The following is a 24,938-nucleotide window of genomic DNA, read 5'->3' on the forward strand; positions in this document are numbered from 1 at the left end:
GGTTGCCTGATCCCCACCTCTGATTTTATACTGTGGTGTAACCTGGGGTGAAGCTTTATCCCTCCAGGTACAGTTAGCTCTTCACATTTGTGGACTTGGCATGCACAAATTTGGTTATTCACGATGGGAGGGGCCAGGGGAGCCTGTGCGTGAACCCCTTCCTCCTCCGATGCCTGGGACACTTGACCAAAGCTGTCCTAAGCATTGGAGAAGGTGGGCAGGGCTCGCATGCAGGCTCCCCTGGCCCCTCCTCCCATGCCTGGGACAGCTAGCTAGAGCTGTCCCACGCATGGGAGGAGGAGGTGGGTGGGACTTACACACGGGATCCCATGGCCCCTCCTCTCATGCCTGGGACAGTGGCTGCAGCTGTCCTAGGCATCGGAGGAGGAGTACAGGGCTTGCCTTATTCATGAATTTTCCACATTCGCTGGGGTCTTGTTCTCCTAACCCATGCCAATGTGGATGGCCTCCCATCTTGATTAATAGGTATTGATGAAGTTAGCCAAATGGGTTGTAATATAAACCAACTGAAATACTGTTGAATCCAGAAATTCAATTTAATGAATGAGGGTACGTTAATGGTTGTGGTTGAAACTAAATAAGAGGAGGCAGGTGCTTTGAAGGAAAAGGGAGACAAAAATGCTGACATTACTTCTTTGCTGTGTGTACTTCCAAAAGCATATGTTTGTCTCATGTAATGTGTGAGACACATCTACCTTGACATGAGCTGAATTTACATTGCAATTAGTTGCTTTCTGTATTATCTCCCAACCTACAAGGGCTCCCAAGGCAATGAACAAATAAAAATCAATTAAAACAATAAAGAAATTAAAAAACATTTTAAAAAGACATTAAATTATTGTTTAGAAACCCAAAAAAGCATTCTAAAAACAATCTTTGAATCCACTTTTAAAACCATTAAGTGCATTACAGTAGTCTAATCAGGAGGCAACTAAGACATGAACCACTATAACAAGATCTGTCTTCCCAAAGAAAGGGCGCACTTGGCACACCTGCTGAATATGGTAAAAAGTGCTTCCTGCTACCACATCAACCTGGCTTCCCAGGAGCAGTGCTGGGTCCAGAGGACCTGAAGCTATAAACCCAATCTTTCAGATTTAGTGCAACCCCATCCAAAACAAGTTGTGATCTCAATCCCAGGTTGGTTTCCTACTGACCAGTATCTCTTCTGTCTTTTCTGGATTAAGTCTTCGTCTGTTCATCCGCAACCAGTCCTTTACAGCATCCAGGCAACAATTTAGTACTACCACAGCCTTTTTGGCATCAGTTGTAAAGGAGAGATAGTGCTGAATATCATCTGCATACTGATGACATCCAACAAAGGATGCCTTGCTATCAGGGGCATTTTTTATCTCTTCCATTTCTTTTAGACAATCTAGACATTAGCAGACTAGTAAATTATATCCAGCCTTGCATAGAAGTATTAACGTTTGGAACTTTTTGCCACTGCCTTCCTGGCCACTGTGGACTCTGAGAAGCCTGTCTTGAGAATGGGAAGACTCAACAATAAAGTGGGATACGCTGTGGAGGAGAATGTACAAAGTTGCATAAGCCTTGTACGTGGTTTGAAAAGATTCCCTCCTCTAGCAGCTTCTATGTTGTCATTGAGGATCCTTTAGTTCTCAGTATAAGCCTTTCCAGAGCTGCATCTGAGAGATGGAGAGATGACAATTCCCATAGTGTTGTGGTGCTTGGTTAAATAGCTGTCTGTTGCTTCTAACTTGTTTATGTAAGTAATCCCATTGTACTTTTCTGATTTTTTAAAAATTATGACATTCATTCTTTTTCACTGTCCATAGTTTGGAACTGGAAGCAAAGATTAAATTACATTGGGTTTGCCTTAAAACTTTCTCTTAGTTTTTTTAAAAAACACGGGCCTGTTACAGACTGCCAAAATAAAGCTGCTTCGGGTCTCTTTGGAGGTATGCTATTTGAATGATGCATGGGTCCTAAGAGTCTGGAGGTCGCGCCAAAGCCACACTCCGTTCCTAAGCACTGGAGGGCAACTTTGGCGCAGCTTCCGGATTCTTAGGATGCATGCATCATTTAAACAGCATACCTCCAAAGAGACCCGAAGCAGCTTTATTTTGGCAGTCTGTAACAGGCCACGGTCCCCAAATTTGTATGCTAAATGATATAATTTCAGCTGCAGATCAAATTTGTGTTCAGTCATTGTTAAATATGTTGCATTCTTGCCTCTTGGACTCTTAAGGCAAATGTATCGAGGTCATTGGACTCATGGAGCTGATGGTAATGCCTGGAGTTTTCTATTTGTGCCAGAAGAAATAAAATCTTGAAGCACATGATACTTTCCCATTTTCATAACCACTTATCAGATCCATGATGGCACACCTCTAATCCACTGAAATATTCTGCGCTTCGTTTTGTTACTGCATTGAAAACTTACTTGTGAATTTTAATTTTCGTTGACATATCCTATTTTTAAAAATTATTTTGTTGATCCAAGATCATGTTTTAATTAATTAATTAAACCCTTTTAAAGGAAATAACTAAAAATTGCAAAAGGCATTTCTATAGAGCAGCGAGAGAAATGGAAAAAAATATGTTGGCATACAATAGGTGTACAATGAAATTCATCACCACCACATATTTTTTGGTGTATTCGTTGACAGAAATGATTGTGGGACCCCCTGCTAATTACCAGATTTAATCTTCTGATTTAACCTGCTGAACTGTTTTGTCATTGTACAATAGAAGTAGAGAAAATGGAACAATGGATGCAAGCTCCAGCAACACCTTAACATTAGGAGAAACTTTCTGACAGTAAGGTCTGTTCGACAGTGGAACACACTCCCTTGGAGTGTGGTGGAATCTCCTTCCTTGGAGGTCTTTAAACAGAGGCTAGATGGCCATCTGTCAGGGGTGCTTTGATTGAGATTTCCTGCATGGCAGAGGTTGGACTGGATGCCCTTGTGGTCTCTTCCAACTCTACAATTCTATGATTCTAATCTCTTTTATTTTCCTAGCCACACATTTTTTGCTCCATCTTAACTGTTTGTACCACCACTGTGCTGTGACTCAAAATAGGCTACAATATTCCATACTAATTGATCTGTTTAATTCAAAATCATGAAAGATTCAATTTGTGGTATGCTGCTCTTGTGTTGTACACAGTGGAATGCAACAGAGAAGAGCATTGCATTATCCTTTTACTCTATGGAAAGTTACCCAGAGCTTCATTAGTCATATTTTCCCAGGCATATTGCTTTTGACATTCTGTGCTTTGGTTCTCCTGAAACAAGAGTCTCCTAGAACTGAGATAATGTGAGCCATCAGAGTAGGGAGCTACTAATCTGTATGCAGAGATACTTTCAAAATCTTCCATTACCACAAAAAATTCACAAAAACAATCATAATGTAAAACCAAATCTTTCTTTAATGGAAAAATAAAACCTGAAAATGAGAAGTGCAGGAGATAAGAGAGCTGTCTGTGTATTAATAGAAATTAAATAAGAAATCCATACATTGTTCACAGGACATACAGAGCCAGAGATCAGCTCCCAGTTTCACCCAGATAACCAAATACAGAATGCCGTGCTGGAAAAGCCCTTTGCGCACCCCAGAAGAAGTAATGGGGCGTGCACCTGTGGTAGGTGTGCACCACAGGCACGAGCCCTATTACTTCTAATGGGGCTCCAGCATGTGCGGATTTCCTCTTACGCAGAGGGATCCAGAACGGATCCCCGCGTAAGGGGAGGGCCCACTGTATTGTATTAATATCCTCTGTTTCTTGCATAGTTTGGGGTAATCCAAACTGATAGTGACAGTATTCAGAAATGCTAAATTGGTGCTCCTGATAACGAGAGCTTGACTACTTTGAGGTGATTCTTCTTTGTTTCTTGCTCCTGAAGAATAAAAACCAATACTTTGCACAATACTATTGGTACAAAAAGTGTTTTTGAGAAGGCATTGAGAAATTCTGAGTGTTTATTCAGAGTTCAGGACACCAGTATCAGGAAAGTTGACTGGAATAACACAAAGCTGAATGGAGTCCAATAGTGTTGCTTACTGGAAGAGGTGCTATTTCAGAGACAACTTTTAGTCCATCAAAAAAGGGACTGGATATGTTGGGATATAGAGTCACAAGGAAAATGTACAATGTGGGTTTTAATAGTAACCAGGCATTAAAAGGTTACTGTGAGCCATAATGATTAGGCATTTAAACAGGAAGTGACATCAAAAAGATAGTCAACAAGTGCTGTGAAGTACTGTAGAATGCCACCAGTCTGAGAAGTCCCTCAGGAGGGTGGCTGGATCCTTTGTGGCACCAGAGGAAGAGGCAAGGCTTAGTAGGCTTCATGGAGCCTTTGCTAGAGTAGTGACGAACATTTAACTCAGAGAGGGTTGTTATTAGCGTGGATGGTGGATAGTGTCCATGTATATAGTGTTGTACACGGTGGAACTTCATCTATGAATAAAAGCCTCATCTGAGAGAAGTTTACATCATCTCTTTGCTCATTAAGAAGGGGAGAGGTGTTTCTCCAGCTCACAAGCTGCAGATTACAGTCACAAAGGTGGAAAATCTGGTGCCGAACATTGATGCATTGCCTCATGCGCTGCGCAACATCAAAAGCATTTTAACAGGATACAGCATAGTGGTTTGGTTAGCAGTGCACCAAATATTGCTAACTTCAAAATTCCCTTGATTTTGGAACAGATTTCTTTGCTCCCCGAAACAGTTATTCTTGTTCTTGTACCAAAAGGGGGGGAGTACCTTACATAGTTAGAGAAAAAAGTAAAAATGGACAAATAGCTTCCTTGCTATAAGCATTGGCAAAAATTGGATATTGTTTAAAAAGCTTTTGGCAGTAGCATTTCATATAAGTATTAGCAAATGATTAACTGATAAATAACATATTTTCATGGGGAAAAAATGAACTTACCCCCTTTTTTCCTGGTTAATTTGTCACTGTGATTGAACTACGACTTCAAGTAATGCCTACTGCAGTTCTAGACGGACGCTACAACAAAGTGCCTTTTGAGAACAGACTATGCATCTGCAGTCAGTCTCAAGTGGAGGATATTGTTCACTACTTGTTAATTTGTCCATTGTACAGCAACCTTAGAAAGAATTTTTTAACACCCTTGATGACAAACAAAAGTGGGAGCTCTACTGTTCATTGAGTCCAATTCCTTTTGAGTGATACCAATGACTATGTAACACATAAACGATTAGAAAGAGAGAGGTAAACAAAATTGCCATGGAGAGGCCAAGTATTAATTAGATTTTATGATTTTATTGTATATGTTTACTAATATTCAGGAAAGATGTCTCTTTTTCCTTTTGTCCTTTTTACCAGTTAACTATTTTAACTGCACAGTAAATGTTGGGACATTTTTTGTCCTCTGTATTCTGTGCCTTTTGTTTTAAATATTTTATGCTTTTTGATAAGCTCTTTTTGTCATGGCCTTTGGCTAGTACAATAAACATTAACTTGAAACTCACTGTGATTGAATTTGTTTCTTCTGTTTGGCATAGGGGACAAAGCTATTAATTTATGTCCAGTTGCTAGACACGCTACATTTCTGTGTATAGCAACAGCAAATTAATGGTACAGATTTCAGTTAGGGATGATAGAACTGAGCTAGAAATATCAGAAACGAATGAAATATTTGTATGATCATCTTAAATTTTTAATGCACAAGTAACATTCATTTTTTTTCTCCTAGGTCACTGCCATAGAACCCATAATTAACCATGGAGGAGCCAGTCTGACAACGCAGCACCTACATCAAAGTCTCAGGTGGCTGTTTGGTGTGGCTGCTGTGGTTACAGATGTTGGACATGTCCTTTTGATAGATCTTTGTCTGGATGACTTGTCATGTAGCCAAAATGAAATAGAGGCATCTGGTAAATCCATTCAAGATTTTTTCTGTAATGTTGCTTGCTAGCTGAAAATGAATTAAATATTTTAGACCATCTGTGTGCCATTTTACACATTTTTAGAGAACATAACTAGCATAGATAAAGTGGCTAGGATACCTGTGTTGTGTCCTTCATTCCCAATAGGATGGTTGACTTTGGTTTGATAAGCTATAAAGTGTATTTCCAGTCCCATTCACAAGAGTTTCAGTGGGATGGTGGATCAAAGCAGTTGATCCACCACATTAATTCCCTTGATTGTATAGCTTGAGGAACAGCTTTTGAGTTTCTGTCCATAGCAGAATTGTACTATAACTATTGATGATATTAAAAATGCATAATAAACATCTAACCTATGTTGGCATTCAGAATATCTGGGATTCTTTGGGTTATATCCATCTGTGTCAGTCTACACAGCAAAATGGAGACTTCTGGCAGAATGGATTTTCCACCTTCCAGTCCTCCCACACACCACAGACCCACTCCAAGGAACTGGAGGACCGTCAGTTCCCTGGAGTCGGCTTAGAAAGGCACAGAACACAAGGAGGAAGGAGATTTTTCCATTGTGCAACTGGGAGGAAGTATACTTCTGCAAAATTGGGTGCTCATCCAATACTCGAGGGAAAGTGTCTGGATAAACAATATTTGTGAGTGCCATTAATTTTGACCACCCTCCCCCCCCCAACTGTGATAGGACAACAATTTCTGAGTATTATTGCACTGAAAATTATGTTACAATTACTGCCCATAATCCACAATCCAATATGTTCTCTCCATTGTCTCTCCAGTTTACCTTAATCTCCAGAGTCTCTTTTGTGATTCAGTAGATTGAAGTACAGCCAGCCCTCCTTATCCATGGTTTTCTTTTCCGCGGATTCACTGTCCACAGCTTGAAAATACTTTAAATATATATAATTTCCAATAGGCAAACCTTGATTTTGCCATTTTATATAAAGACACCATTTTACTCTGCCACTGTATCTAATGGGACTTGACCATTCACGGATTTTGTTATCCACGAGGGGTCCTGAAACCAAACCTCAGCAGATACCAAGGGCCCACTGTATAAACTTACAAAGACATTTAAATAAGAAACACCTGTTGATTCATGTACACAGCTTTAGAAGAGCTTTCCACAATAAGGAATTTTTTTACTTTCTGTGAAATAACTAAATAGAGGTATTTGTTTCAAAAACGAACTGAAAAATAAGGCACTGTTTTATATTGAAGAAATAGGTTAAACCTATGTATGGTTCAAGTAGATGGAGGAAAATACTGAAACTGACGCAGAAAATCCTTATTTAAAAATAGCCCATATGTGCCCAGCTCTGAAAAGTTCAAGAACTAGGGACAAGAGCGAACAGAACAGTGAAACTTTAAAAAGGAGTGGGGGCTCTGTTTAGTCTAGATACAAAACTATATCTAGTTTACATTTTAATTGCAGATAACATTTGGAATATCCTGCCTAAATGTCTGAAAGTATAGAGATTGGATCCTGGGGGTGGAAGGATAAGCAATTCAGTGGGAAACATTGTAGGCTGCAGAAAACTGCTTGGACATTCTGTTGAAATCTGTGAATAGCTGAACAAAGTAATGAGTGCCATTTAATTTACTGGAAGACAGAATATGTAAATAGAATATATAAAACTTGAAAAATGGAAACAAATGAAAACTAAAACAAATCCTAGCACATTTCCTGTCAGAACAGTTTAATCTTTGACCTAAAGCTTTTATTTAAAAACAGGCTACTTTAAAGCTTATCGATGTGCATTTAAGTTGCGTATTGTCATTTACACAGATCTGGAAGTTATTACTGGAATCCCTCCTGAAGTCCCACAAATAAGGGAAGCGATAACAAGGAAAGGTCGGCATCTCTGTTTCCAGTTACTAAACCCTTCAGGGAGTGCTGTGACAGCTCTCTCATACATACATAGAAGTAACCAGTTAGTTGTGGGGTTTTCTGATGGCTATCTCTCATTGTGGAACATGAAAAGCTTGAAAAAAGAGTAAGTATGTCTGGAGTATTTCATTGAGTGAAATAATCTGAAAGAAAGCGTTGATAATGACATACTTAGTAGCAATGATTGTTTCAATGATGTGTAAAAAAGGTGTGCTTATCCTTTTTTTTTAAATGCTTGTATTAAGTTTAGATAAACTATGAAAAGTGCATGAAATGTACTGTGTAATTTAACAGGATTTTAAAAGGCATCTTGAGACCAAAGTAATTGAGTTGCAGTCATTTTGTCACTTCAGCTTTTGGTAGGGCTGTGCAATACTTGTGTGGGAGTATAGAGATTCAGATGGCTTGGAGTCAGGCATACTATGAGTGAAACTCTGTTCAATGATGCTTCTCTGTAAGTGAGAGTGAAGCAGATTTTCTTTATTTGCACATGCATACATTCCCCCACCAGCAGTGTCCTGGAATTCTATTCCAGAGTGCTTGGGAAAAATCATTTTATGTGCTGGATATGATAAAAAGATCAAAAGAAAAATTGTCAAAAATCAGTTCTCTCTTCATCCTTCAGAAGACTAGTTCTGTCTTCTTCCTTCAGTGGAGCTTCCACTGTATTAATTGCATGCCCTTCTGTGAACAGAAGGTACTCCTGCATCTAACTCAGTTAATATATATGTATAGTGATCAAAATATAGAATTGATACCAACTTGCAATGTGGCATCTGCTTACCATCCATAACTCTTATAAGTTACTTCAAATGAAAGATGCAGGACAGGTAAATCTATTCAATATAAAAACACCTTATTTATTTAATTACAGTGTGCCTGCGTCATAAGCAGGCACCTTTTACGCGGCTTTCAGCTTATGCTGAACACGCAACGGGGTTGTAATGGTGCTCACACTGCACGTCATGCACAAGCCACATTATTCTCAATAGGGCTCAAGCATATACGCTATTTGCCTTATGCAGAGGGGTCTGGAACAGATCCACCACGTAACTGCAAGGGTGCACTGTAATTAATTTATACAGGTTGAGTATCACTTATCCAGAATTCCAAATTTCAAAATACCCCAAAACCAAAATTGTCCACATGGATGGTGATAGTGATTCCTTTACTTTTTGATTTTTCATTGTACACAAATATTTCATGCACAAAATTATTTAAAATATTATGTATAACATTACCTTCAGGCTATGTTTATAAGGTGAATTTAATGTTAAGACTTGGGCCTCAACTCCAAGATATCTCAAAAATCCAAAATCTAAAACATTTCTGGTCTCAAGCATTTCAAATAAGGGCGGCTCAATCTGTATCTTGCCTTTCTCCTTGCACAGGATTCATGGTGGCCTGTCTGACTAAGTAGGTTTAGCAAGGTTCAGACATATGAGTACCTAGCTAATTATCCCAGTAAGTCTTTTTGATTTCTTCATTGCTGAGTCATAGGAAGTTACTGGAGCAGCATATTTAAGAAGAGGCCACAGTGTTGAATAGTTATTCTGTAAATTCTTCATGACTTGTCTGTTTTATGGTGTCACCATCATACTAATATCACATTTTACCAGCATCAGAGTAGATGAAAGATGGAATAAATGTATGACAATTAGATTTCCATTCAGTACATTACAATAAGTATTTCAGCTAACCAATATATATTATTATGGAGTCTCCAGTGAACTGGTGAAACAGTTATGCTAATTTGTCTGTCTCCCTCCCAATTTAGATACCACTCCCAGTTGGAAGGAGGTAGGATTCCAGTATATGCTGTTACTTTTCAAGAACCTGAAAATGATCCTCGCAACTGTTGTTACTTGTGGGCTGTTCAGTCAACCCAAGAAAGGTGGGTGAAGATGAATTGTCAGATTTAGAAAATACAAATGAATGTTTTTAAAGTTATGAGCCCAAATTCTAAGTCTTACCATGGGCATAAATTTTCATATTTATTCTGCTGTCTGAACACAAATGGTCCATTAAATTTTATATTGGGTGAGAAGTGGCCCTAGGGCTAAATGTAGCTTTCCTTGGGAGTTTTTCCAAGTCTTGAACCTTCTAGATTCCTGAACCCACCCTTTTTCTGGCCAGAAAGAGTGAATTGCCCACCTGTCTGAGAAGCCTCCAGGAGTTGCATTCCACCTTTTAAATAGGTTGTAGTCCTCGCCCCACTAATTCTGTTCTCAGTAGAATGCTTAGACTCTCTATTACTATAATCATATGTTGCAGAACAGTTAAGTAGTCCTAACTAGAATTCCAGAGGTGGAATCTTTAATTATTATCAGTGCTAATGGAGTGTAGTTATTGGGTTTTATTTGTGTGATTTTTGCCTGTTAATGGCAAATCTGCTCCATGGTATTGGGAGACTGTTCAAGTTGGGGAGGGGACTGCAAAGGAATGGGAGAGTTGTTTAAAATCACCCTCCCCTTGTGTGATAAATGTCTTTAAGGTGGGATGCTTCAGTGTTGTTGAAGAATTCATTGATAGAGATTGAAAGAGAGATTAGTTTCAAAAATTGTATTATCATTATTTAATTCTGCCTGTGAATCTTGCAGAAAATAGTGTAGAGCATTTTCTTTTAATATAGCAAAGCCTTCAACTGCATACACATTGTAAACTCTTTAGAGAGTTCTTAAGTGCACTGATAAGCTGTATAGAAATGTACTTGCTATTGCTGTTGCTATACATCACAAAAAGCAATGGATGGCTCCTAAGGACATGGGAGTACCACTACATCTGATAGTCCTGATGAGAGATCTGTACTTAATACAAGAGATTACTGTTAGAATAGAATATGGGGAAACAGAATAGTTCTCAGTTGGCAAAGGGGTCATGGCTGAATGCAAGGCTGGATTCTATCACCCTTTTTGTTCAACTTGTATGTAGAAAATAACATTCAAAGAGCAGGTTTAGATTCAGAAGGAGGAGGAGTGAAGATAGGAGGAAGGAATATCAACGAAATTAAGATCTTTGGATGACACCATACTAGTAGCAGAAAACATCACAGACTTGGAACAATTATTAAGGAAGACCAAGAAAGAAAATGAAAAGGCAAACTTAATGCTAAACATAAAACAAAACAAAAAAAATGACCACAGATGAACCACATACATTGAACCTATCCGATGAGGAAATTGAAATAGTAAAAGAATTCCCATACCTTCGATCAAACATTGACCAGAACAGAGACTGCAGTCAAGAAATCAGAAGACTAGGAATGCGAAGGACTGCTATGAAAGAATTAGAAAAGATCCTAAAGGGTAAAGATATACAACTGAGCACTAAGTTTAGAATTGTCCAAGCCATTGCATTTCCCTTAACCATGTATGGATGTGAGAGCTGGATAGTGAATAAAGTGGACAAGAAGAAAATCAATTTGTTTGAGATGTGGTACTGAAGAAGAGTGCTGAAGATAATAATAATAGGATTTATTTATAAGCCGCCCAATCACTGGGAATCCAGGCAGCTTACAACAGAGGGGATAATAGACGGTTCCCTGCCCTCAGGCTTACAATCTAAAAAGACACGACACAAAAGGAGACGGGAATGGTGGGGGGGGGGATCAGGTCCAGCATTCTTCTCTCCCTCTGAGGCCTGGACCAAGGCAGATGGACTGGAGGGAGGGCTCTTCTTCTTCAGCCTAGCCCTGATGGAGCTGGGCCTGCCTGATCAACTCCCTCGCAGGCCGGAGGATGGCAGTTATGGAGAGAGGAGTCTCTTCTTCCAGGCTAGCCCTGATGGAGCTGGGCCTGCCTGGTCAACTCCCTCATAGGCTGGAAGATGACAGTTATGGAGGGAGGAGTCTAAGATACCATACACAGCTAAAAAATCAAATGGGTCCTTGAACAGATTAACCTCAAATCTCCCTGGAAGGCAAAATGATCAAACTGAGGCTCTTGTACTTTGGCCACATGATGAGAAGTCATGACTCTTTAAAAAATACAGTGCGCCCGCGTCATACGCAGGGCGGAAGGGGCAGCACGTCCCATTCAATTGAATGGGTGTGTGCGCCCATTCCGCCCTGCACGCCGCCGCGCCGCCGTGCACAAGCCCCATTGTTTACAATGGGGCTTGAGCATAGGCAGAATTCGCCTTACACGAAGGGATCTGGAACAGATCCCTGCGTAAGGCGAGGGCCCACTGTACAGTAAAGCTAGAAAAGGTAGAGAGAAGTCCAGAGGAAGGCTGCACTCTTAAGTGGATAGGTTCAATTAGGGGGGCCATGGGTCTGAATTTACAAGACATAAGCAGAGCAGTGGAGGACAGAGAGTCTTGGAGGTGTCTCTTCTACAGTGTCACCATGAGTCGGGTATGACCCAAAGTCAATTAACAATGAACAACAATGTTTCTTGGATCCTATTTTGGGGAGAAAAGCAGAATGTAAGTGGAATAAACAAATACCAAATAAAATCTAGTCAGCTGTCTAAGAGAAGTTAGTTACAAACGTTACAAGCCTTTTTAGAGCATACATTGAGGCTATATAAGTTGAAGGCTTTCATGGCCGGCATCCATAGTTTTTTGTGGGTTTTTCAGGCTATGTGGCCATGCTCTAGAAGAGTTTCTTCCTGACGTTTCGCCAGCATCTGTGGCTGGCATCTTCAGGGAAAGATGCCAGCCACAGATGTTGGCAAAATGTCAGGAAGAAACTCTTCTAGAACATGGCCACATAGCCCGAAAACCCACAAAAAACAAAGTCTATATAAGGTTTGAGTGTTTCGGTTATAATGGCAATAGAAAATTATTATTTGCCTTTTTCTTGAATTTTGTCACTTAAATGTGCATATGGAACTTACATGCATAAGGGTGTCTGATCACTTCAGTGGAACAAATCTGTGCAATTAAGGTAAAAGGGATCCCATGCAGATCAAACAGGAAAATGATTAGATGTTCTCAGTTATATTTCTGTGTATGTGTTGGAGCACTTGCTACTAGAATAAGTTATTGGGTAGGGGTAGCACTGGAAAAAAATCAGTGAACTACTTTATCTGGAAGATATGTTTAAAAACCTTATTTATGATAGTATACTATATCTTAAATAGTTGCAAAGCTGTCTGAGTTCTACACTAAAATCTTAACTTATTTTATTCTATTCTAGTGAAGGAGATATTGTTAGCTTACATTTGCTGCAGTTGGCCTTCAGTGACAGAAGGCGTTTGGCATCAGGACAAATCATGTATGAGGTAAAATATTTTTATATTAAAACACAACATTGTTTCATAGGTTCATCTATAACTGGGGGTAGATTGTAGCCCATGGGCCACATGTGACCCCCAAAACTTTCCTAGCAGTCCTAAAACTCTTACACCCCAAAAATCAGATAATTGCCCCATATTGTTAATTCACCACTCCTGGAGGCCTCTGGGAGTGGAAGATAGTTTAAATTGAACTCCTAAATCCCCAAAGATTGGGGAAAAACAGAGATGAAAACCAGAAGTTACGTATTTCTACTTTCATTTTCAGCTGATCTTCCTGGGTGGTGTGGCCTGCCACAAGGATGAAAATTCTCTGCAGTTGTCACTCCTGATCTAAAAGCACCTAAACTTAATTTGATTCCTTTGATTTTAGAGACTAAATTAAAAATGATTATAGAGAGCCAGCGTGGCTTAGTGGTTTGAGGAACTATGACTGGAGACCAGGATTCAAGTCCCAGCTCGGCCATAAAACCCACATGTGTTAGGGGTGCTTTGATTTCCTGCATGGCAGAGGGTTGGACTGGATGGCCCTTGTGGTGTCTTCTAACTCTACAAGTCAATGATACAGTGATTCTAGGTTCATCTTAGGGTCTCACTCTCCATAAGTTGGAAACTACTTGAAGGTACACAACAACAACAAATATGAGTTTTACCAAACCAGTGGAATTATATTATTATAATCTTCTGTTATCTATATACCTCTATATAGTGCTGAACTATGTGTGATATTTGTGTGTACATATATTTCAGATGTAAAGCCATTAACCTTTTGTTCTTACTGAACTAAATCCACATTGTATATTGACTCCTCCTCCTCCAGGCTGGATAATATCAGAGGTGTATGACTCAATTTGTTCTCCTTCTCTGCAGTTTCCCATTTACCACTTCTCAGTCTGCTCATAAGTGGTGGCCCAAAACCTCTGGAGCAGGTTTGGAGCAACTGGAGAAGGAAATCAGTACAACAAAGAATGATTACCCCGTCACACATGTATTTACTACCATCCTGCCATGTCATGTTTATTATAAATTGATTTTAAAACTCTTTTAATTGTAATATATATAATTCTTTTTTTATGGGGAATATTATAATTTTACGTATTATATTGTACATGGACATTTTAGTGTGAGCGGCTCTGATTGTCTTGCTACAGAAGAGCAGAATATAAATAAATTTTTTATTAACAGAGGTATTTCAATCGTGGATGTAAACAGTTAGATGCTACCCATTCCTTCCTACCTTTGCTTTTTATGTGTTCTCTAGTCTTAGATCTAGACTTACTTAACAGCACTTTGTTTGCCTTCTTAAAGCCAAATTACAGTTTGGTGTAGTTAAGACACACAGGATACCTCTAAAAGTGTGTGTGTGTGTGTGGGGAGAGAACAGAAATAAAAGATTGCTATTTTTTTAACCTGAGAGAACACCTCTCTAGGAATCTCTAAGTTCCCCAGAGAAACTCTGTGGTCAACATCCTCTGGAAGCTGACCACGGAATTGTACTGCAAATGCTCAGGGAAGTGTTATCTTTCTAGGTCTTCCAGCGCAACTTCTCATGAAAGTTGACCATAGAGTCATGGTGGAGGACCTAGAGATTCCTAGAGAGAACATTAATCAAATCTGCAAAAGTCAAAGCTGCAAATGTGGAGAGCCAACTGTAAACATACAGTGCGCCTGCGCCATACGTGGGCACGCCATACGCAGCCTTGAGCACACACGCTCAAGCCGCGGGGCAGAAGGGGCGGCGCGTCCCATTCAATTGAATGGGCGCGTGTGCCCGTTGCGCACCACCGCGCCGCCACACACGAGCCCCATTGTTTCCAATGGGGCTCGAGCATAGGCGGAATTCGCCTTACATGGAGGGATCCGGAACGGACCCCCCGCGTAAGGCAAGGACGGACTGTATAACACTGCATAAGTGGATTGAAAATCAGGCACAACCTCTATCTTGATGTACGTTTAATTTGGCATGGCATTTATGAAAAAGCAAAGCAGATGAATAACATTTAATTATGTGTGGAGCGTTAATCCTTAGTACTAGCCTAAGGACTCATTCAGGTATTGTGCATCCTTGATGAAGCTTCAAGAATTGGAATTAGTTGCCCCAGCCCAAAATTGTCCTGATTTTATTGCAAAGCTCCAAACGCGTAGAACACAGCATATTCCTGTAGGATTATTATCATGGGAATGAGATTACTGAATGAAACTGAGAATGAATGAGATTCAGTAAATCAGATTTTATGAATACAGTGGGACATTGGTATCTGTGGGTTCAATATCCACAGATTTGAACAACTGTAGATTGAAGTGAAGAAACATTTTTTTTTTTTACCTGCAATGGCCAGGCTGAGAAATGGTCCCAGGACAGTAGTAGAAGCTGTTGTGGCAAGATCCGGACAAGCCGATGTAAGTCAATCCCACCACAAAGCCACAGTCAGCCACAGTCAGAATTTAAAATTCTCACTGTTTCTCACAGGAAGCCTCTGCCAGAATTTAAATCTTACCTCACTTTGTTTCCCTCCTTCACACAAGGAAGCTTCTGGTGGAATTTAAACCTCTTTCCCACTGATACTCCTCCTTGCCCCACTCCTTCTGCTGCTCTTCCCTGAGGTGGATTGGTGGCAAGGGGGTTTAAAATCTGGCAGAGGCTTTGTGATGGGAAGATGAAACAGTCAGAAAAGGGTTTTAATACTGGCAGAACCTTCATTATAGGGAAATGGGAAACAGTTCAGGAAGAATGCCTTCCTGATGCCTGGTTCTTGTCACTCAGGTAATTTTAAATGTTAAATACTGACTTGAGCATTTGTGGTTTTTGGCATCCACGGGGGATTCTGGAACTGAACCCCCACAGATACCGAGGGCCCACTGTAATCAGCTTGCATAAAGAAGTCATTTTTATTAGATGGTATGAGGCTTTAGTGCTATCCTGAAAGCCCAGAGGTAAATCCTGGATTTAGCTACTTGTGTTTTTAAGTAGGTATTTTTATTGCTTGTCAGTCATTGTTTATGTATGTAGTTCATGACTCATGGTTGTCTTTTCAAGTGCCCCAATCATTGTGACTACCTTAGAAAGAATCTTCATCCCTGTGTTTGTTTTCCTCTCAGGCTCAATTCTTTAAATGCTTTCTAGATTTTTGCCTGTTTCCCCTTCATGTTTCTTCATAAAGTGATTTCCCCCTTGAATTTATTCCTTTCAATGTTGGTTTAATTTTTTAAAATCAACTTTGTTCTCTTAATACAACTTAATAATGATTTACATGAAAAATCAAATTGAGTCCACCATGACTGTTAAAAACTTAGAACAGGACATAGACATCGGATTGTAGTGGAGACCTTCTTTGGACAGAGGCTGGATGGCCATAATAATAATAATAATAATAATAATAATAATAGGATTTATTTATATGCCGCCCAATCACTGGAAATCCGGGCGGCTTACAGCAGAGGGGATAATAAACGGTTCCCTGCCCTCAGGCTTACAATCTAAAAAGTCACGACACAAAAGGAGAAGGGAATGGTGAGGGAGGGGAGGGGATCAGGTCCAGTATTCTTCTCTCCCTCAGAGGCCTGGACCAAGGCAGATGGACTGGAAAGAGGGCTCTTTTTCTTAATCGAGGCTGAGCCCGATGGCATTGGGCCTGTCCTTTCACTCCCTCTCAGGCCAGAAGATGACAGTTGGAAGGAGGGAAGGGAGGGCTCATCTGTCAGGGATACTTTGATTGAGAGTTCCTGCATGGCACGGGGTTGGACTGGATGGCCCTTGTGTTCTCTTCCAACTCTATGATTCTATGATTATTGTATTTGAATTAGCACTTCTAGTGTTTTATTTTTCTTTAAACTTACTTTTGCTAGTTATATTTTGAGATGCATATCTTACTTGTTAGTTACTTCAGTGACTTTCTCATTTAATGTTGAGAAAGAGCAGTGTATTACTTCTGATTAATTTCAGAGCTGATTTGATTGTACATTTCTTTGCAGAAATTAAATGTGTGCTTGATACATACCTTGAATTACAGGACAACACTCATGAATTGATGAGTGATTTAAAGTATTTTTTCTTGAGTGCCAAAAAAACGAAGTAACATCCACTTTTGAATATATTTAGCAAAATCTCTTCATTTCAGCTAGTTCATATCAGTGGAAGTGTTATGCAAATATCTATCTGTACCTTAGCAGGAGGAGAATTCAAAAATATAGCTGTGTTAGTCTGGAAAATCAGTATGCAAAGGGCTCTTGTAGCACCTTTGAGACTAACTGAAAGATGTTGGTAGCATGGCCTTTTGTAGACTTGAGCCTTCAGATGTATGTTTTGGAATAGAGAATCAAGAGACAGACTTATATAAATTGTTTGTATGTGAGAATGTCAGTTCAATTTCAAAACCTTGTGTAAGGAGATGAGGTGACAAGTACAGTTTTAAAGATGGTCGTTGGGGGACAAAGGCAGCAAAACAGCTGTTCCCCTACAGCCAAGGAGAGGAGATAATCATGAATGAGTATTAGAATGTCACTTTCCCTCATCAGTCTGTTCTGTCATAGATTAGTCCTGGGTGCAAGCCTTCCTTGTTTATTCCTCTTTTTTACTACATGTGGCAGGTACTGTAGTTTGCGGATTGTAACTTGAGAAAATGTAGTTTGATACTGAAAATGTAGTTAAGAGAAAAATGAAAGAACCCCACTAGTGGTCATATACAGCTCCCAACTAGATCACTCAGGTGTATCATCAATGAACTACAACCCATTCTGGACAATAATGCTGCCCTTTCAAGGACTCTTGGTGGCAGACCTTTACTCGCCTACAGACAGCCTCTAAACCTCAAACAGATATTTACCTAAAAGAGGACACATAATACTGATATGGACACTGGTACAAAACCTTGCCACAAACCAAGGTACCAACTCTGCCCACACACCTGTTCAGGAACTCTGAATAGACTCTAATGATATCACCCACAGTATTAAAGGGATTTTCACTTGCTCATCCTCCAATGTGATTTATGCCATACTATGTTAGTAATGCCCTTTAGCACTCTACATTGGGCAAAGAGGCCAGTCCCTGTGCCAGAGAGTAAATGGACATAAATCAGACATTAGGAATGGGAATACAGAAAAACTGGTTGCAAAGCACTTCAGTCTCCCTGGATATTCCATCTCAGACCTCAGAACAGCAGTTGTTAAACAGAAGAACTGCAAAGGAAGATTGGAAAGAGAAACAGCAGAATTGGACCGTATCCACAGAATCCAGTCCATCAGCAATGAGTTGAACAGAGATAATGGTTTTCTGGCATGCTACACACATTTCAACACTGTCTTACCCACACCTTCATGAGGGCACCCATGACCCCATTAATCACATCCTTCTCTGTTTCTCACACTACATTCCGATACCCATATAGTTATCTGCTCTCTGACTGTAAGCAACAGCTTTCATGCTGCCTTTGCCCCCAACAACTATCTTTAAAACTACTTCCCAGCTCATCTCCATACTCACAAGGTTTTGAATTTGAATTAACATTCTCATACACGACTTACATAGGTCTGTCTCTAGATTCTCCACTCTAAAACATGCATTTTAGGAAGTAGGCTCAAGTTTATGAAAGCTCACACTTATACCAAAATTTTATTCATTTGTTTCTTTATTTTATATCCTGTCTTACTCCTGACATGGAAATGAAGGCAGCTTCCAAATTAGTGAAAGAGGTAGCATTTCAAGTCCAAGGAATGAAAGTGAGGCAGGGAGACCATTGACTCTCAGGCCTAATGTGGCTCACTAAGGTATTCTGTCCAGCTTTTGGTAGGCTTCAGACAAGCTGAGTCACACACCCTGATGTCATCCACCCCACAGTGGGAAAGGTGAGACGTGTTCCTTCCTTCCAGTTTCCTAACCCTGCTTTAAGGCAATATTGAACGTCAAGGTTCTGTACCATAACTGGAAAGTGGTTTTTCATTGTGTGCCTTCAAGCTATTGACGTATGGTGACCCTAAGGGTATCCTATCATGGGGTTTTCTGACGCTGGGAGTGTGTGACTTGACCAAAGTCACCCAGTGGGTTTCCATGGCCAAGCTGGGATTCACAACTTGGACCCCAGAGTCATAGTTCAGTGCTCAAACAATTACACCACACTGGCTCCTTTGTATTTTGGATGTTTGTTTATTTATTTTTATCCCGCCTTTCTCCCAAGTTGGGACCCAAGGCGTCTCAACACACACACTCACATATTAAAACAACACTTTGAAAACAATTAAAATTTAATCATTGCTGTTGTGTTAAACACGTAATATTTCTTAAAATCTTATAAATCTTTCTATTTAACACTGATAGTTTTAGTATTAGTAAAAACTTCGAATCTTTAGTAAAGACAAAGACAATATAATCCCTGTGGTCAAAAAATATGGCTGCTGAATTCAGTAAGGGTTAATAATATTTTTATTCTAGTTACTGTGGTTCTTTCTCCCCCACCCCAGGGTTTGGAATACTGTGAAGAAAGGTACAGTTTGGACCTCACATGCGGAGTTTTCTCTTTGAGGGGGCAGAGTAGCAATACCAAATTAATCGGTTGCCAAACTGTAGAAAAATTTCGAAGCCATGTTGATAGAGAAGATGGCATTAATGAAGGTCAGTACAACACTCATTTTAAAAGTTTAGTTGTGTAAAAAAGCCCTTTCTCCAGTGAAGACTGATTGTTCAAACATTTTGTTTCCCCATAATTTTTTAAAAATTTAATAATCCAAATTCTGTTTCAGAATAGTGACTGTTGCACTTTTTACGCGCCATGTCAAAACAGAATTATTATAAATCATTGATCTGTGCCAATGAGAGGCACCCACAGCGTTTGTTCTCCACCTTCAACTCTTTGCTTAAACCTCCCTCTCCTCCTGTCTCTTCATCATTCTCTCCTAATGATTTTGCTATTTCATCTCAAAGATTACAACTATTCACTCTGAGATAGTCCCTCCCAATATTTCTTCTATTACTAATCTTCTATTGCTCTCGCCTAAAAAAAATTCTGTTTCCTCCTGTTTCTTTGGATGAACTCTCTACGCTGCTGAACTCTTCCATACCTGCAACTTGTTCTCTTGATCCAATTCCTACTCGTCTTCTAATTTCTATAGCTTCCTCTTTTCTACCCTTACTTATCTATATCTTTAATCGCTATCTCTACGGGTTCTTTCCCTATGTTCTTTAAACATGCTTTAGTTTCCCCTATTGTGAAAAAACCCTTCTTTTGACCCCTCTTCATTGCCTAGCTATTGTCCGATTTCTCTTCTCCCTTTTCTTTCTAAGGTTTTGGAATGGGTCGTTTATTCTCGCTGTCTTGAGTTTCTTGAAGCCAATTCCATTCTCGATCCCTTTCAGTCTGGTTTCCACCCACGGCATTCTACAGAGACGGCTCTCACTAAGATCTCAGATTATCTTTTGCAGGCTAAGGTTAATGGCCTTTACTCTGTTCTCATTCTTCTTGATTTGTCTGTGGTCTTTGACGCCGTTGATCACAGTCTTCTAGTTGACGTACTTTCTGACCTTGGGTTCCCGGACTCTGTTCTTGACTGGTTTAGATCTTATTTGTCATATAGATCTTTTGCAGTGGTCACAGGTGGTCAGACCTCGTCCTCTGTTCCCTTATCTGTTGGAGTTCCTCAGGGCTCTGTTTTGGGTCCCCTTTTGTTTTCTTTTTATTATTATTTTTGTAATATTTCCATAGACAAATATCTCCCCACATTCTATTACATACTATTACATTTTAACACATTATTTTATATACCCCTCAGTGCCCCCCTTCCCTGAAGCCATTTCCATCCTTATATTCCATCCAAAATTTCAGTTCATCTTCTGGAGGTAATCTTCCATTTTCTTTTCTCAGTACTTTCTTGACAAATTCTTTCCAAATCCCCTCAAAATCATTTCTTTTCCATAGTCCTTTTTTTACTCTCAGTTTACATGTCAGTTTATCATTAATAGCTAATCTGCATACCTCTTTGTACCAATCCTCCACTTCTACATCTATTTTCGTTTTCCAACACCTTGCTATTATTAATCTCCCTGCTGTAATCAAATTTGGTACCAAATCTTTTTCTTCTTTTTTCCATTTCTCTGAATTATATAACGATAACAAAACAATACTCGGTATTCTATCTATTTTTATGTTCATAACATTTTCTATTTCTAATAGCACTTTTCCCCAAATATTTTGTACATATTTACATTACCACCACATATGCAATCCCCTTTTGTTTTCTCTCTACAAATTGTCCCTAGGAAAACCTATCCACTCTTTTGATTTTTCCTATCATCTGTACGCTGATGATACTCAGCTGTATCTTTCCACCCCTCACCTTTCTCCGGGACTTGAACGGCAAGTTTCATCTTGTCTTACAGCTGTCTCTCAGTGGATGCACCATGTTTGAAGGTCAGTGTGTCCAAGACAGAGCTTCTTGTCTTTCCACCTAAGCCCTCCCTCCAAAACACCTTTTCTGCAGTCTTTGTTTTATTTTTTATTCTTCTCTGTTGTGTATCCCCCAGATCCAGGCCACAGCCAAGGCCTGTAGATTGTTTCTCTACAATATTGCTAAAATCCGTCCATTTCTTTCAGCCTCTACTGCCAAGACTCTGGTCCACCCTCTGGTCATCTCACAACTAGATTATTGTAACCTCCTTCTGGCAGGGCTTCCTCTCTTTCTCTCACCTCCATCCTTTAATTTCTGTCCAGCATTCAGCTGCACACATTACATCTGCTCGCCGCTTTGACCATGTTTCTCCTCTATTATCTACCCTTCACTGGCTCCCCTTCACCTTACGTATTCAGTATGAACTTCTGCTGTTGACTTTTAAAGCCCTCCATATGCTGGGCCCTCCTTATTTATCTAACCTCCTTTCTCCTCACCTTCCCACTCGTTCCCTCTGTTCTAGTTGTCAAGGTCTACTGTCTCAGCCTAGGATTTTCACTGTCCCGTCCCGGATTCCTTTTCACTTGCTGCTCCTCATTCTTAGAATCTCCTTCCCCCATGAGCACAGGTCATCACTTCTTTAACTAGTTTCAAAGCTGCGTTGAAGACCATCCTGTACAGAGAAGCGTTCCCAGGCATTGCATGACTATTATTTGTTACTTGACATTTTTAATTTGTTGCCTGCTTTACTTTATTTTACCCTTTCCTGTATTGTTATGTATTATTTATATGTATTATGCTATTATTTCTTAGATTGTACACCATGGGCAGGTTTACTTTATGTATTTTATTGTTTGTATGTACAGCACTGTGTAAATCTACAGCGCTATATAAATAAAGCATAGTAGTAATAATAATAATAAGAAGAAGAAGAAGAAGAAGAAGAAGAAGAAGAAAAGTTATGAACAACTACATGTATACTCTAGATTTTAATAGGGGTATAGAATACTCTGTTAAATGCCACTTTATAACAGTATCACTGAACAGAAAATATATCTAGCTTGTTTTTAAAGTAATGAGAAAGCTTCTAGTGCATTAGTGTGGAAAGCGGAGATTGCTGTGTATGTTTGTAGATGTGTTTTATTATGTGTACACATTCAACAGACTATTACTATAGCTGGCTAACATTATTATGCTATCTTTTGTGAAAGAAGCAGAGTACTCCGAGTGAGGAGGATGTATCAGTCTCATCCTAAACATGCTTTTCAACTGAATAGACTTTAAGAAAATTTCTAAGATAGGAGTGTATTAGTTTAGGTTATTTAAGTCTTGAAATGTGTACACTTCTTTATAAAATAATTAGGATGAAAGCTGAACTTGCATGTAAGTTCTCCTATTCATGTGTTGGCAATATAGGTGTTATAGTAATCGTTTGTCACAAGTAAAAAAACACACCCATAACCACACATAGTCTCTGCTTTTCACATTAATTCCTACAACTGTTAAGAATATTTAAAATGTGAGATAGTTCCTAGTACATCATTTGTTTAATCTTTAGTTAGACCTATTCTAAAGAGCATGAACTAACCTCAGAACTGATGCTTATTAAGGAACAGCCATCTAACAATAGCCCGAAACAGGCAGGCTTAAAAATCTATGAATTCCTTATTGTGCCATTAGGACAGCGTGCATGGTTTTTCCCCTACTCCATTGTAATATCTTTACAACAGGTTGAGTCTTTTGTAGTCATGCATATATAGTTTGACTTACTGGCTGCTTGAATCTACTGCTGGAAGAGCTAGAAGACTTTGTTCTGATGTGTATTCAAAAAAATTTATTTAAGAAAAGGGTTCATTTATTTGGGTAAATTTGAAGAACATGAAATATCTGAATAGTCATGCTGCACATAACCGGGTATTTTTATTAGGTTGATACTACTTGAATTTTAAAAGATGATTAGATATAAGCTATGAAATTGAACTATAGTTATGTAATTGGTAGCTGCAAACACTTACAGAAGTTCAATGTTTTTTCTCAGTCATATCACCTGACACAAGTGTGTCTGTCTTCAGCTGGCAAGTGAACACTTATGGTCAAGGCAAACCAAATACCTATTTAGGTATATTTGACATAAATCGTTGGTATCACGCTCAAATGCCAGACTCATTAAGGTAAGAAGTGTGAGTTTTTCTTCATAGATTTGCCAGAAGAGAATGCATAGTATATTGTCATCTTGATTTTCTTATGTGTTTACTTTCTCAAGACCAGGAGAATTTCTGCATAATTGCCCCTATTTTGCATTATGGTCCCTGGATGCTGTAGTGAGTATGACCTCTCCACACCAGATCCTGGATGTCTTAGTACATGAACGAAGCTTTAGTCGTGGCGTGCCTCCTTCATATCCTCCACCTGAACAGTTTTTTAACCCAAGCACCTACAACTTTGGTATGTATAACATGAGTTGCTTCTATAGGAAATTGTTGAATAAGAGAAGTGGAGATAAATTTTCCAGTTCCTTTACTACTGTGAATCTTTTAATAATTTCTATCCATTATGGACTGATCCATTTCAGAAGCTCCCTTGTGTCCCAGTTTGTGAGAGAAGGCAGGGTATAGTTATTACTAATCTTAATAATAACAGGAGAAACTAGCATTCTTAAGACTCAAGGCAACCTTCGTGGTTGTTTTATTGCACTTTGTTAAATGAGGGAGGTAAGCATAGCTTTTCCTGGCTGTCACAGAGCTCCTTGTCCCTTTGTTGGGTAGTGTGTGTACATCCTGTGTTGCCAAGGAATGTCATCAGCTGAGGGGGAATGTACTTACTATGTCCAGTACTGGAGTTAGGAGATTTGATGGAGAGGCTGGCTGAAACATTTGGATCAATATTTTCCCACAAGGGTAGGAGACCAATAAGATTGTTGAGTGGTCTGCCTTGCCTTGTTCATGGTCCTAAAATTTGAGGACTTTGAGCATTAAATAGTTGAAAAGTCTGAACTTATAAGGATGCAGTTAGCAACCCTTCTCCATCTGCTTCCCCATGGCCTCCCAAAATATCAACACAGTGACACAGCAGCTGAGCTTCATAAAGGTCCCTGCAGGCCACCCATCTAGATAGTAATTACATACCATATTTCTGCTGTAGCAAATCATATATTGTAGCCCCATGATTCCCCATCTAGAAGTGGTGTTCTCCATACTGCAAGCATGTGGCCTGTCTGAGCCCTCCAGTCCTAACTAAAGGTCTCTTCTATTTCATTACTCTTCCTCATGGTGGTGCATTTTTGGTCTTGGGGAGAGAAAATGATATTGAGAGTACATGTAGAATTGAAGTAAGATTCTTACTTAAGATAGGCTATACCTCTTTTAGTTCTGCTTACAGTAAGTTGAGATAGGTGCTTGCATAGTTGAGAGCCAGGTATATCCCCTTTCACCCCATTAGGGTCAAAATGTATCCACATGTAGCAGACAATGTCATTTCTAAGAAGCTGATTGTATCCCTCTGGGTCTGGTATACATGCATA

The 24,938-nt window shown here is 39.5% G+C and overlaps 1 protein-coding gene across 1 annotated transcript in view; it reads left to right on the plus strand.

The window, feature by feature from the left end:
- LOC149310803 (protein ELYS-like) overlaps nucleotides 1–24,938 on the plus strand; it is a 78,503-nt gene that overhangs the window by 17,730 nt on the left and 35,835 nt on the right. The window contains exons 4-10 of the mRNA XM_089529790.1: nucleotides 5,713–5,893; nucleotides 7,704–7,911; nucleotides 9,583–9,699; nucleotides 12,946–13,030; nucleotides 19,499–19,649; nucleotides 23,457–23,589; nucleotides 23,682–23,863. Coding sequence (XP_089385916.1) covers nucleotides 5,713–5,893; nucleotides 7,704–7,911; nucleotides 9,583–9,699; nucleotides 12,946–13,030; nucleotides 19,499–19,649; nucleotides 23,457–23,589; nucleotides 23,682–23,863 — 1,057 coding nt within the window. The remainder of the gene's footprint in view (nucleotides 1–5,712; nucleotides 5,894–7,703; nucleotides 7,912–9,582; nucleotides 9,700–12,945; nucleotides 13,031–19,498; nucleotides 19,650–23,456; nucleotides 23,590–23,681; nucleotides 23,864–24,938) is intronic.

Source organism: Sceloporus occidentalis, unplaced genomic scaffold (assembly GCF_023333645.1).
Source record: "Sceloporus occidentalis isolate IW3139 unplaced genomic scaffold, rSceOcc1.0.p SCAF_6, whole genome shotgun sequence".
Lineage (NCBI taxonomy): Eukaryota > Metazoa > Chordata > Lepidosauria > Squamata > Phrynosomatidae > Sceloporus > Sceloporus occidentalis.